Source organism: Haliotis cracherodii, unplaced genomic scaffold, assembly GCF_022045235.1.
Source record: "Haliotis cracherodii isolate W230 unplaced genomic scaffold, xgHalCrac1.p SCAF_4, whole genome shotgun sequence".
Taxonomy (NCBI): Eukaryota; Metazoa; Mollusca; class Gastropoda; order Lepetellida; family Haliotidae; genus Haliotis; species Haliotis cracherodii.
Window position 1 is genome coordinate 29350516 of NW_027266297.1, and position 15314 is coordinate 29365829.

Sequence of the window (15314 nt, forward strand, 5' to 3'; positions counted from 1 at the left end):
ACACATCCTAAATAACGAATATACCCATTACCGTATTTCGCAGCCTGCCTGATCTCCGTAGAACCCATGCTTCATTCTGTACAACTATTAACTCCTTCAAATACCATCTAACTGTAATTAGTATAATCTGTGACGGTTCTTCGTCCTTCTAATGGTGTATAATTAAATATCAAAAGTGTTTAATTGTTTAACACCATCTGAAAGATAGGTTTTCACACGCAACGCTGCGTATAAGGCAGTTGACCATGACACAAATTACCCACGTTAAACACTCATTCACTAATTCCTAGGCAGAGGTTGTAACCCACATTACCATATCATAATTATCCGCTTGTATATAAGCAGTCACTGCTTCTTGTCATTATTTGAAGAGGAGTCCCAAGTTCATCAGCAATCAAGGTAGGACATTCTTCATATTTTGGCATCTGTATTCGACATTGGTTTGAAACGTGTTGTAAAGAATTTGCAATGCTTCAGTGTTAAGAGATGGGGTTTTATAATGTCATTACTTCTTTGATAATTATATTCGTCGTTGTGAATAATGAGGTGTAACATTTTTAGAAAGGTATATTTTACTAAACCGATTTTTGTATAATTATGATGAGCATTGTATTGATTGTTTTGTTGGTTTTATAAAAAAAATAACTAAACATTGTGAATTTTGACGAAAATGGTGACCGTTTCCCTTGGGACGTTATAACCTGTATAGCTATCATTGTGTTGAATTTATAATGGCAATTTGACGGTTTGAACATTAAACGCCAAACATAACCTCGACAGGCACGAAAGTCGAAGATTGATAATTCGTCGTTTGATCATATGATCGTCGTGTGCACCAATAAACAGTGCTCACACACAATACATCAACACACACAGTAGGCACACTCAGTGCATTACTAATCAAGGCGGGAATAGCCAATGCATCGATAAACAGTGGTCACACTCAATACATCAACACACATAGTAGGCACACTCAGTGCATTACTAATCAAGGCTGGCATAGCCAGTGCATCGATAAACAACGCGGGCTTATTCTGTGCATCATATGGATAAGGTGGGTTTACTTAGTGCATCAACAAACAAGGTGGGCTTATTCAGTTCATCAATGGATAAGGTGGGTTTACTTAGTGCATCAACAAACAAGGTGGGCTTATTCAGTGCAACAGTGGATAAGGTGGGTTTACTCAGTGCATGAAGAAACAAGGTGGGCTTATTCAGTGCAACAATGGATAAGGTGGGTTTACTCAGTCCATCAGCAAACAAGGTGGGCTCATTCAGTGCCACATATGGATAAGGTGGGTTTACTTAGTGCATCAACAAACAAGGTGGGCTTATTCAGTGCATCATATGGATAAGGTGGGTTTACTCAGTGCATAAACAAACAAGGTGGGCTTATTCAGTGCATCAATGGATAAGGTGGGTTTACTCAGTGCATCAACAAACAAGGTGGGCTCATTCAGTGCCACATATGGATAAGGTGGGTTTACTTAGTGCATCAACAAACAAGGTGGGCTTATTCAGTGCATCAATGGATAAGGTGGGTTTACTTAGTGCATCAACAAACAAGGTGGGCTTATTCAGTGCATCAATGGATAAGGTGGGTTTACTTAGTGCATCAACAAACAAGGTGGGCTTATTCAGTGCATCAATGGATAAGGTTGGTTTACTCAGTCCATCAACAAACAAGGTGGGCTTATTCAGTGCATCAATGGATAAGGTGGGTTTACTCAGTGCATCAACAAACAAGGTGGGCATACTCATTGTATCAACAAACAAGGGGGGCTTATTCACTGTATCAGTAAACAAGGTGGGCATACTTTTGATCAGTGCATTGAAAAAAACGGTCATATCATCAATAAAGATACTCAATATTAATCAAAAGATTATGTCAGTCTAAATGAATTTGTATGAAATACAGGATTAAGGTATAATACTTTCCGCTGCTTTCTGGGCGCAGTGGTGCTGTTCAGTTTGGATCTAGATCACCATGTTTACGTACACTGTCACTGTTTGTTACCTTTTAAAAAAATGATCCAATAATAACATGTCTAAAGAATACTGCATACAGGTAATCAATTAATGTAACTACACCCGGATAATTGGTATACTGTTCAAAGCGGCGTTAAACCTACCTTATTCGCAGTATAGAAACACAATTTGCTTCACGAACTGTTAAATGAATCAACGAATGACAGACAAAACCATTATCAGTGAACATTTTCGGCCTAATTGTGCTCTCACAACACAACATACATTGAACTGTGAGTTGAAATACTGTTTCTCTCGATAGGATTATTGTCCAGGTAAATAAATAAATTCATAAACGTGTACGTTTATATTTTGTTTACTATGGATTTACATACGAAGTAATCTTTACTGTGTGTAACTGCACCCGGATTTCAGTCTATTCAATAAGCAGCAATGTTGGCATAAGCGGCAACATATTTGGAATAAGTCTTTTCCCCTCGCTGTTTGATTTTATTCACGAATGGGTCACGTCAAATTGTGTGAGCGGTGGGTGCTACCGGTAGGGCAGGACATGCTTACCCTTTGGGCGAGCTCTCGTGGCACAAAGCGATGGTAACGTTGCGACTGTCGCACCTCTATGTTACGTTCAGGAGTTACGCTTTGTGAAATGGGCAGCTGGTATCATCACTCTATTTCAGTGATTCTGTCATATAATTGTCAAAGCTATTTTGCCAATGTTTTGTTATATTCGATATTTTACTAAATACAATATTGTTCCGTCATATCTTTACTGAAGTGACACATAGACAAAAGCGAGTTTAAAGATTTATTTGGCTTTTTCATTGTGGAGTTTATTGATTATTTGTTTTCCAAACGGAAACATTTGCAACAAATGTCAAGGGAACATCCATATATCCACTTAACCCCACGAGCGTACGTGCCAGGGTTTACCGTTAGCTTGCAAATATTAATTATCACGACAGACAATGTCAACAACGACATTGTGAACATGACACAGAAGCAGCAAGTGTCGGTCGTTAATTTCCGGAGAAATTGAACTTAAGTTGAAATTACACGACGCTTTCGACTAAGATCATAACACGTCAGTTTCAGAGAGGTAAGACATTGTTTTACGTGGGTTTAAGTCGTGGTGTATTCAACGAAACAGCTCAAACGTAAGTGTTTCATTCAGGTTCACGTTTTCACACCTTCGCTCACTCCCAGGTTCCCTTATATTGTCACCTTTTGTCCATTTCTCATATCCCATTTCACTCGCAGTTTCCCCGTTCTCACATTTCCCAGTTCCCTCATATTGTCACCTTTTGTCCATTTCTCATATCCCATTTCACTCACAGTTTCCCCGTTCTCACATTTCCCAGTTCCCTCCATTGTCACCTTTTGTCCATTTCTCATATCCCATTTCACTCACAGTTTCCCCGTTCTCACATTTCCCAGTTCCCTCATATTGTCACCTTTTGTCCATTTCTCATATCCTATTTCACTCACAGTTTCCCCGTTCTCACATTTCCCAGTTCCCTCATATTGTCGCCTTTTGTCCATTTCCCATATTCCATTTCACTCGCAATTTCCCCGTTCTCACAATTCCTGGTTCCCCATATTGTCACCTCTTGTCCATTTCTCATTTTCATCTGCTTTTTTCCCTTTTCCGGAGTTGTCTCACTCAATCCCCCCCTCCCCCCACTCCTTTCTGCCATATATCGTATCTAGCTCCGGATGGTCTCGCTATTAACTCACTCTATTAATCCCATTTCACGTATCTCGCCCTCGCTTCAATTTGTTCCGACATCTATGATTGCGTGCGTGCGTGCGTGCGTGCGTGCGTGCGTGTGTGTGTGTTTGTGCGTATGTGTGCGTGCGTGCGTGCGTGCGTGCGTGCGTGTGTGTGTGTGCGTGCGTGCGTGCGTGCGTGCGTGCGTATGTGTGCGTGTGGATGACAGTTATATCACTACAGATATTCTGATCGTTAATCTGTATTACTGTGTTTCAGACACATGACGATGATGTTGCGGGTGACGTTGATGGTGATAGTGATGCTTCAGGGGACGCTGTCCCTAGAGCAGGAGTATAAAGACTTGCTTCTCAGGCTCCACAACGACGCAAGGGCAAACGAAGGAGGCTCCGACATGAATCAGTTGGTCAGTGCATATTGTTGGGAGTTCTGATTGGAATGTTCAAATGTTTTAGGAGTTACATCGCGTCCCTAAGATGGAGGGTTCGAATCCAGGTTCGCCCCGATTATATGTTTAAGTTTGTCCGCACCATATCCGTGCTTGTGGTTTTGGACAAAATGGTAAACGTTGTCACACCTGCAACATTTCGGGTTTTCCTCAGGCATTATTCGCTGATTCGCCGTGATATAATTGATATACTGTTCAAAGCGGCGTTAAACCTAACTTACTCGCAGTGAAGAAATGTGCTTCACTGAATGTACGAATGACAGACAAAACCATTACCAGTGAACATTTACGGCCTAATTATGTACTAACAACACAACATACAGTGAAACTGTGAGTTGAAATACTGTTTCTCTGGATACGATTATTGTCAAGGTCTGTCATATAAATTCATAAACGTGTACGCTTCTATATTTTTTTACTATGGATTTACATACGAAGTAAACTTTACTGTGTGTTAGTTCATCGGAGTAAGAATCTTCATGGAATGAGAGCCAAACTGAGTGAGTGAGTACTATTTTTACGCCGCTTTGAGCAATATTCCAGCAATATCACGGCGGGGAACACAAGAAATGGGCTTCACACATTGTACCCATGTCGGGATTCGAACCCGGGTCTTCGGCGTGAAGAGCGAACGCTTTAGCCACTAGGCTACCCGACCGCCCCAGAGCCAAACTGAATGAACCTTCCTCTTTGAAGGTTCATACGCCAATGGACTCTGACAAAGTTGAAGTCAATTCTTATACTTCTTTATATCACAATTGGGATCTCGCAGGACCTTTAAACAATATCACAAAGTCCGTTTGACCCAAGCTATATAACTTCCAGCTGCCTCTTTTAAAAAAAAGTTCCTCACGGTAAACGACAACAAGTACAACAAATGTTATTTTTGGGGTAACAATTACCTTGTAAGGTATGCAGATTCTAGTAATGTTTGGGGTTGATTCCCATCCGGCATTCGAACCCACACTCCCAGAGAGAGACACCTAAACGCCAGCACGTTTGGAAAGTCAGTGATCTAACCCCCTCAGCCACAGGCCACAGGCTTCCACAAATAACGAACGTCCGACAACTGGTAGTCTAGACCACGTATAAATATGGTGTGCCCCTCTGAAAAGGGTAACTTGGCGCGGTTCCAATGGTCGAAAGCTATGAAAACACAATGCCATTTAGAAAATGGCCAAATGTAACAAATAATAATGTCTTCGTTTGCATGTTTAAAATGCCCTTTAGTAACATAGATTGCTAAGCAAATAAATTTAAAGAAGAGTAGGTTAACGTGAGTAATTTCTCTTGAAGAACTACTTCTGTCAGTCAGTCAGTCAGGCACAGTGACTGTGCGTCGTGATACATTGACGTCCATGTCCACGTCAAAATTGCTACCACGATTAAAGTAAGATTTCCAAAGTGCTTTCCCTTAAAAAGTGAAAGTTAGGTCTTAGTCGTCACTGCTGAATTAGACGATACTTTAAAGGACATCTCAATGCTGCATCGACTATGTGCTGAAGTAATTTCCTTTGTAACCACGTAATTATGTTGATTGTCCGTGTAGACCAATATAGGTTTAATGTGTAATGTTCGTAATGACAGGTCGTAGCGAGGGTGTTCTTGTACGGACATGCGGTAACAGCTCTGCTTTTCCAATGTGTGCAAAAATATAACATCTGTGTGATCATATATTACGGTCATGCGTTTATACATAGCAGGGAATACCTAGGGTTTTCCTCAGGAATGTGAAAGTAGTATTTACTTTATATCAAGACAGTTTCATGAAAGGAGCATGAAAGTCAAAATGTGTCGTTCATACGTTTGAGGAAGTCAGTTTATACTGACATGTGATTCCCCAACGTCCAATGGGTGATCCGTACACTCTGTAATCTTCACATTAAAACATATTTTTTTGCCATTTGCGGATTGAGCAAGTTTGGTTTAAAGTAATTTTGAGCAGTATTTCATTTATATCATGGCATGTCGTGCGAGTCCCTGTGCATGTTCAGTAATTACCGGTGACAATTAAGCCTTTGCTTTTCCGTCATCTCAACCGGCATGTAGCTCTACGAACGTCGCTTCATGAACACTTTCGACATGAAATCCTTCCTTTCGATGTTCTAATAGAATTGAAGAAGACATCGCATCATCACTACATGGTTTGATAACGCATTTCTTTTAGGACGTTAAGAAATCGAACTGACTGTTCAATTGTAACATAATTCTATTGCGTAATCAGGCAAAGGGTGTAACTGGTTCATTTATTAAAACATATGTACATACTACTCAAAAGAACACAGGATATTTACATTTGATCATGGTAAATTTGTCATGGTTGGTGGGTATTGTAACACACACCCTTTCCAATTGTGGGTGCGCCTTAGCTTGTTGTGAGTGGTATATTTACCCTCGTTTGGTACCTTGTCTAGAACAACCGCGAACGACGGCTTTTGAAACTAAGTTGTATTTTTACAGACACACCCATTAAATAGTACTGTCAATGGTTTCATATTTTGGACAAGTAAAAATGCAGCCTGCCATAATTGTACCATAATTTCTTTGGCTTGTCACAGAAACGGTAGTTACAGAGAAGCGTAGTATATTACTGTCGCCCAGAGGTCACGCAGGCTCATATTGCACTTATATCCTTACTGACTGACCTGGGGCGGTCGGGTAGCCTAGTGGTTAAAGCGTTCGCTCGTCACGCTGAAGACCCGGGTTCGATTCCCGACATGGGTACAATTTGTGAAACCCATTTTATCGTGTCCCCCGCCTTGATATTGCCGGAATATTGCTAAAAGCGGCGTAAAACCATACTCACTCACTCACTCACTACTGACTGACCTTCCGTGGTTTGGACTACTCGGGTTTGCTTTTAAGGAGTATTAAATGGAGGCAACAGTGAAACCTGGCTACAATGGACAGGGTGACCCCAGGGAAGTTATTTTTCTGATAATTTGAGGGGAAATATGTGTTTGACATTACCTGTATATGGGGTGGAAAACCCGAACGCGAGTGAGGGAATAAGGTTCAGTTTATGACACGGCATGCAAACTTAAAGTGGGAATGCTGCTTTTATAAACTGTTACACTAGAAATTGAACACACCATATATGACACACCAGGGTATTCTAACCCGGGTCTTTAGACGCGACGACTTCATCTAAATAAATACGTTGTAAGAGAAATTCAGTTGTGAAGATGGCATTTGTTATTTGTTATTACTAGAATTTTAAATAATGCAAGAAGTATCTAATAAGTAAGAATAGGAACTAATACGTGAAATGGTAAATGTTGAGAACCATTGAAAGCGGAAACAACTTGTTTCCATGACGACATCTGGCTTTATGCGTCAGTATACCTGTCTACTTTCGAGACTGACGAACGTGTGAAATAGTCTTCCATGATTTGATACTTCTTTAGCCATTGCCATAACGCAATTAGCATGATGTGTGTCCGATAACGGATGCAATGTTCTTAATCGAAAGGGCTGTGTGATCGCCCTGTTGTTAAAGCTTTCGAACGTCACACCACAGGCCTGGGTTGGAATCCCTAACTGGGTACAATGTATGAAACCCATTTCTGTTGTCCCCTGCCAGTGATATTTCTGGAATATCGCTGAAAGCGGCGAAACCGTTACTCACTATTAATCGAAAGTGTCGATTATTTGGTCGGATTGATTCACTGTGACACAACTCGAAGGACTGTAAATAATGTAATATTATATGTACACGCTGCTATACATGGTTGGTTGTTGGTTGGTTGCAATGTTCCAGCTGTATGACTCCCGTCTGTAAATAATGTAATATTATATGTACACGCTGCTATACATGGTTGGTTGTTGGTTGGTTGCAATGCTCCAGCTGTATGACTCCCGTCTGTAAATAATGTAATATTATATGTACACGCTGCTATACATGGTTGGTTGTTGGTTGGTTGCAATGTTCCAGCTGTATGACTCCCGTCTGTAAATAATGTAATATCATATGTACACGCTGCTATACATGGTTGGTTGTTGGTTGGTTGCAATGTTCCAGCTGTATGACTCTCGTCTGTAAATAATGTAATATTATATGTACACGCTGCTATACATGGTTGGTTGTTGGTTGGTTGCAATACTCCAGCTGTATGACTCCCGTCTGTAAATAATGTAATATTATATGTACACGCTGCTATACATGGTTGGTTGTTGGTTGGTTGCAATGTTCCAGCTGTATGACTCCCGTCTGTAAATAATGTAATATTATATGTACACGCTGCTATACATGGTTGGTTGTTGGTTGGTTGCAATGTTCCAGCTGTATGACTCCCGTCTGTAAATAATGTAATATTATATGTACACGCTGGTATACATGGTTGGTTGTTGGTTGGTTGCAATGCTCCAGCTGTATGACTCCCGTCTGTAAATAATGTAATATTATATGTACACGCTGCTATACATGGTTGGTTGTTGGTTGGTTGCAATGCTCCAGCTGTATGACTCCCGTCTGTAAATAATGTAATATTATATGTACACGCTGCTATACATGGTTGGTTGTTGGTTGGTTGCAATGCTCCAGCTGTATGACTCCCATCCGTAAATAATGTAATATTATATGTACACGCTGCTATACATGGTTGGTTGTTGGTTGGTTGCAATGCTCCAGCTGTATGACTCCCGTCTGTAAATAATGTAATATTATATGTACACGCTGCTATACATGGTTGGTTGTTGGTTGGTTGCAATGCTCCAGCTGTATGACTCCCGTCTGTAAATAATGTAATATTATATGTACACGCTGCTATACATGGTTGGTTGTTGGTTGGTTGCAATGCTCCAGCTGTATGACTCCCATCCGTAAATAATGTAATATTATATGTACACGCTGCTATACATGGTTGGTTGTTGGTTGGTTGCAATACTCCAGCTGTATGACTCCCGTCTGTAAATAATGTAATATTATATGTACACGCTGCTATACATGGTTGGTTGTTGGTTGGTTGCAATGCTCCAGCTGTATGACTCCCATCCGTAAATAATGTAATATTATATGTACACGCTGCTATACATGGTTGGTTGTTGGTTGGTTGCAATGCTCCAGCTGTATGACTCCCATCCGTAAATAATGTAATATTATATGTACACGCTGCTATACATGGTTGGTTGTTGGTTGGTTGCAATACTCCAGCTGTATGACTCCCGTCTCTAAATAATGTAATATTATATGTACAAGCTGCTATACATGGTTGGTTGTTGGTTGGTTGCAATGTTCCAGCTGTATGACTCCCGTCTGTAAATAATGTAATATTATATGTACACGCTGCTATACATGGTTGTTTGTTGGGTGGTTTGTTGTTTTACGCCGCACCATGCAATATTCCAGCTGTATGACTTGGATCTGTACATAATCGAGTCTGGACCAGACAATCCTTTGATTAATATCATGAGCATCGATCCACGCAATTGGGATCGATGACATGCATAATCCAAGTCAGCGAACCTGACCACCCGATCCCGTTATTCGCCCCTTACGACAAGTATAGTTGACTTTTACGGCAAGAATGGGTTGCTGAAGACCTTTTCTACCCCGGATCCTCACGGGTCAAGACACATTAAAACACCGAACAAAAAGAATATTATATCTATAAATATTAGTGGTATTGATTAATACCTTTTGTTGTAGAAAATGAACATTTTATTGTTATTGCAGTATTCACTCACTCACCACCCAAGAACCAATCCATCCACCCTGTCACTCACTCATTTGAGATAAGTTATCTATACATGGAGTATATATTGGTGCCCTATTATCATGCATGTACCGTTTTGTAAATTATCATCTGTTTGAGGTAATCAATTGTTTCATCCGTTATGCCTGAATCCCTTTGAACAAATAATTTTCTCTCAATAAAACTGGAAATTAGTACATATGTTGTGTTATAAGAGACAGAATTGTGCAGATGAAAAGAATTAGTAATTATTCAACGATATTGTAATTATTCAACCATATTAGTAATTATTCAACGATATTAGCAATTATTCAGTGTGAATAATTGTTTCATAGTGTAAAATGCCATATAATATAGAAAGCATTGATCCTAATCATGCTTTGAAATGGACAGAGATTGATAAACTATATTATATTTATAACGTCAAAACTTAGTAATCAGCTGTCATTGTCTGTAATTACAGTTGATGCGTTAATTTCAAGCTTGTCAGATATCCCTGACCACTTGACCTGTAATTGATGCACGTATACAAGGTTTGTGCAGTGTATGTACATGGGAAGAGTAAGAAGTCACAAGAATTAGTCTAGATCGCCATGCTAGATTGCGAGACTGCTCCGAAAAGCCATACAGTTTTTAGTGGCATGTATTGGTATTTGTCGCACTGTGTGAAATTGCCTTGATATTTACGATGTAAATTTGAATGGCAGCGTAACGAACACTTCCCACTTCAGTGGTGCTTGAGTATATAATAGGAAAATAGGTCAATATTTCAGCAGAAAACTAGAAGTAGGGTTGAACTAGAAAGATAGTTTAAGGTTAAATCATGCCTTAAAATGATGCTAGGTTTTATGAAGGCCAATTCCGATGTTCAGTGAATGTGCTTCGTTTCTATTGTAAACATGACACTTCAACCATTGTATCATACGACCATACTTACCTTAAAGCGGAAGTACAGACTGCCATATCATACAACTATACTTAATTCAATACGAAAGTACATATCGCTATATCATACGACTATACTTACTTCAAAACGGAAGTACAGACCGCAAAATCATACAACTATACTTACTTTAACACGGAAGTACATACAGCTATATCATACGACTATACTTACTTCAAAACGGCAGTACATACAGCTATATCATACGCCTATACTTAATTCAAAACGGGAGTACATACAGCTTTATCATACGACTATACCACTTCAAAACGGCAGTACATACAGTTATATCATACGACTATACTTAATTCAAAACTTCATACTTACTTGTATAATATGACTAAACTTACTTCAAAACACCTGAATAAATATGGAGGGGCGCTTTCCTGGATTCGAGTTACATCACGCACGCACGCACGCACGCACGCACGCACGCACATGCACGCACACATCTGTAACTAGTTGACCTATCGACACATTAATCTGGTTTATATTTTACGCACTCAGCATGAACAGGGAGTCTATTTTAAACATCTTTTGTGGCCTCCTGGCTACTGCCATGGTCAGTATGTTTTTTCAAAGTATTCATGGTAAACCAGCACGTGAAATAGATACCCAGCAACTACATGGATTGGTGGTCAGGCTCGTTGACTTGGTTCGTTGCATGCCATCGTATCCCAGTTGCCAAGAACGATGTTCATGAAGTCAATCAGTGGATTGTCTGGGCCAGACTTGATTATTCACAGACCGCCGCCATACAGTTTATGTATGAATATTGATGACAGCTGCGTTAAACAGCAAACGAAATGAAAGAAGTTTAATTAAGGGAAATTTATTCCATGTCATGCTACCAGTTCCTTTTATTTACTTATACGGTGGATAAGAAGTTCTCATATGATCCAAAACTGGCTCCCACAGGAGACATCGTTTGGATGAGATCAAACGATATCTACACTGTAGATATCGCTGCGATGAAATTACATCACAATGCTTTGCAGAACATTGTGACATCACTGGTTACCATGACATCACAATCAAATGACATCAATAATGGCTCTGCTACTGAAGCTGTTTGCAGTACTTTTTACACTGAAGACACTGCTAATTACTGTCTACAAATTGAAAAAGTTGAAAGAATGATGTGGGATGATTAATAAAATCTCACCCTCGTGTCTCGGCAAGCCTCGGAATTTTTCCACTTTTATCAACTCGTGATGATATATTTGATATCAAAAGACACTCGGGTGAGATTCTCTATATATTGCCGTTTTCAGGTATGGGACGACCAGCTTGAGAAAGAAGCAAGTGCCTGGGCAAACGGCTGTGTGTTTGAACATCAGATGAAAGGACGGGGAGAGAACCTCGCCTTTAATACCAATAAGAACCCCGAGACAGAACTAACAGAAATCGCCTTTAAAGCTTGGTTTGATGAAAAGAACATGTACTCGTACGGGCAATATTCGTGTGGGTCAAGTTGCCATTACACACAGGTAAGATACGAGTATATATGTTATGGCGCTGCATTGATACTAAGGCATGCTTTGGATTATCAACCGATGGTAAAGCATTGTCACACTTGAGGAGTGTACGTAGGGCTTTACGTGATTACGTTGGGGTTAACTAAGCACGAAGGGGTTTTCTAAATACGGATGGTTTATAAAGCACGTTGGGGTTGACTAAGCACGAAGGGGTGTACTAACTACGTACGTACGTAAGGGTTTACGTGAGTACGTTGGGGTTAACTAAGCACGAAGGGGTGAACTAACTACGTACGTACGTAAGGGTTTACGTGAGTACGTTGGGGTTAGCTAAGCACGAAGGGGTTTTCTAAATATGGATGGTTTATAAAGCATGTTGGGGTTTACTAAGCACGAAGGGGTGTACTAACTACGTATGGGTTTACAAAGTAGGGGCTTAAGTCAGTGCGTTGGAGTTTACGTCGCTCAGCTACATTCAACCAGGGACACCACGAACGGACTTGACACGCTGTACTCATTGCGGCCTCGGACTCATGTCTTCAGCGTAACGCCCCCCCGTTAGATTTAAGTGTTAATGAAATACGGAACGTAGTGTTGACAGAGATCCAACATTCGATTCCAATAAATGGTGTGTCAGGGTAATCTAAAACATATATTGCCAAGAATGTGTCAAGGATTTTGTTTTGTCAGTAATAAAAATATTATTACGTGGCGACAACTCCATAATCCATTACCCCTGTATAAAACACTTTAAAAATAATTATTATTGTGCCTTAGGATGGGACGTGTCAATGAATTTACGTTCCCCTATATTTTACGCTGCTCATAATTATAAATATGTTGTAATTCAAATTATTACTTTAAATTGATACCCATGTACCCGCTTTACATTTCAATAGATTCTATTCTACCATGACATTGAAGAATGCTTGATTCTGATTGGTTAAAAAGAAGGTCTCCATTTTGCAACAGAAACCTCTTTTAAACATATTAAGCTTTTTCACACAAGAACGTGCGTATGAATACATCGGTAGCCTATATATCGATTCATCAAAAATGACTGCCGATCACCGATAAGAACAGTATACTGTATCGATATATTTCCTCTGTAAGACTCTGGGGCTGCAACACATGCCAGGTCTCTAATACACGATGGGTCAACAGCTATCGCGAAATTAAAAGACGTCCGAGTGTCTAATAGATGGAATACGGTACGTTTAATGTGGGATATTTTTACGCTAGGTTACAAATTAAAGTAAGAGGTATCTACTCTACAGTGTGTCTACATAAAAAAAACCAGTAGGTTTATCTCTTAATTGTGAATGATTTATGTATGATTTTATAACGAAACAATGGTGATTGTTAATTTATATTACAGCTGGTATGGGCTACGACAAGGCGGGTTGGTTGTGCTATGAAGAGGTGCGACTATCTGTCCGGGGGTGCCTCCAAAGCCTGGTACTTGGTGTGTTTCTACGACCCCGCGTAAGTAACTGTACATGGTTCACAGGGCTGTCGGGTAGCCTTGTGGTTAAAGCGTTCGCTCGTCACGCCGAAGACCCGGGTTCGATTCCCGACATGGGTACAATGTGTGAAGCCCATTTCTGGTGTCCCGTGATATTGCTGGAATATTGCTAAAAGCGGCGTAAAACCATACTCACTCACTCACATGGTTCACGATTGTAATTTCATTTTTGAAATAAACCCTTGCATGTCTAGTTCTAATATTGAGTATATATCGGGCATGTAACAAAAGGATTTAACATTGCTCGAACATCACAAGGCTAATAATAGATCGCGAAAAGATTTTGTTTTGTATATTTCCATGAAGCAGTCGCAGCGCATAGGAAACCGGGATCAATACTGTATGAAACTTTACTGCAGTGGTTTACACAGACTTCACGAAATCGTCGGGAACGAGATATTTTTGTTCCAATCTTTGGGATGCCAATGTCCACATAACGTGTCGCTTACTGAGAGTTGGTGTATTTTAATCATATGTTGCACTTTGTATTTCTAAACCAGCCTCTTGACAGAAATGTCTGTGTTGTAGAGGAAACAAGATGGGCCAGAAGCCCTATCAACGTGGAGGCTCGTGTAGCAAATGTAGGGACGACCAGTCGTGCAGCAACCGTCTATGTGCAGGTGAGTGGTCCAGTGTGTGAACTACACTGGTCGTCTGTGTGAACTACACTGGTCGGTTGTGTGAACTACACTGGTCGTCTGTGTGAACTACACCTGTCGTCTGTGTGAACTACACTGGTCGTTTGTGTGACTACACTGGTCGTTTGTGTGACTACACTGGTCGTCTGTGTGACTACACTGGTCGTCTGTGTGAACTACACTGGTCGCCTGTGTGAACTACACTGGTCGTCTGTGTGAACTACACTGGTCGTCTGTGTGAACTACACCTGTCCTCTGTGTGAACTACACTGGTCGTTTGTGTGACTACACTGGTCGTTTGTGTGACTACACTGGTCGTCTGTGTGAACTACACTGGTCGCCTGTGTGAACTACACTGGTCGTCTGTGTGAACTACACTGGTCGTCTGTGTGAACTACACTGGTCGTTTGTGTGAACTACACTTGTCGTTTGTGTGAACTACACTGGTCGTTTGTGTGAACTACACTGGTCGTTTGTGTGAACTACACTTGTCGTTTGTGTGAACTACACTGGTAAGTTGTATGAACTACACTGGTCGGTTGAGTGAACTACACTGGACGGTTGTGTTAACTACACTAGTCGGCTGTGTGAACTACACTAGTCGGCTGTGTGAACTACACTAGTCGGCTGTGTGAACTACACTGGTCGATTGTGTGAACTTCACTGATCGTCTGTGTGAACTACACTGGTCGTTTGTATGAGCTACACTGGTCGGTAGTATGAGCTACACTGGTCGGTTGTATGAGCTACACTGGTCGGTTGTATGAGCTACACTGGTCGGTTGCATGAGCTATACTGGTCGGTAGTATGAGCTACACTGGTCGATTGTGTGAACTACACTAGTACTGTTTGTGTGTCAACAACCCCTCCC

At 40.6% G+C, this 15314-nt stretch overlaps 1 protein-coding gene across 3 annotated transcripts in view; it reads left to right on the top strand.

Annotated features, from left to right (window-relative positions):
* The first annotated feature begins 378 nt into the window (after positions 1-378).
* The window catches only part of LOC139478622 (cysteine-rich secretory protein 2-like), a 30158-nt gene continuing 15222 nt past the window's right edge, over positions 379-15314 (top strand). For all 3 annotated transcript variants that reach the window (XM_071261177.1, XM_071261179.1, XM_071261178.1), the window contains exons 1-5: positions 379-399; positions 3977-4124; positions 12077-12292; positions 13659-13765; positions 14334-14425. In XM_071261177.1, the coding sequence (XP_071117278.1) occupies positions 3981-4124; positions 12077-12292; positions 13659-13765; positions 14334-14425 (559 nt within the window). In that variant the 5' untranslated portion in view covers positions 379-399; positions 3977-3980. The remainder of the gene's footprint in view (positions 400-3976; positions 4125-12076; positions 12293-13658; positions 13766-14333; positions 14426-15314) is intronic.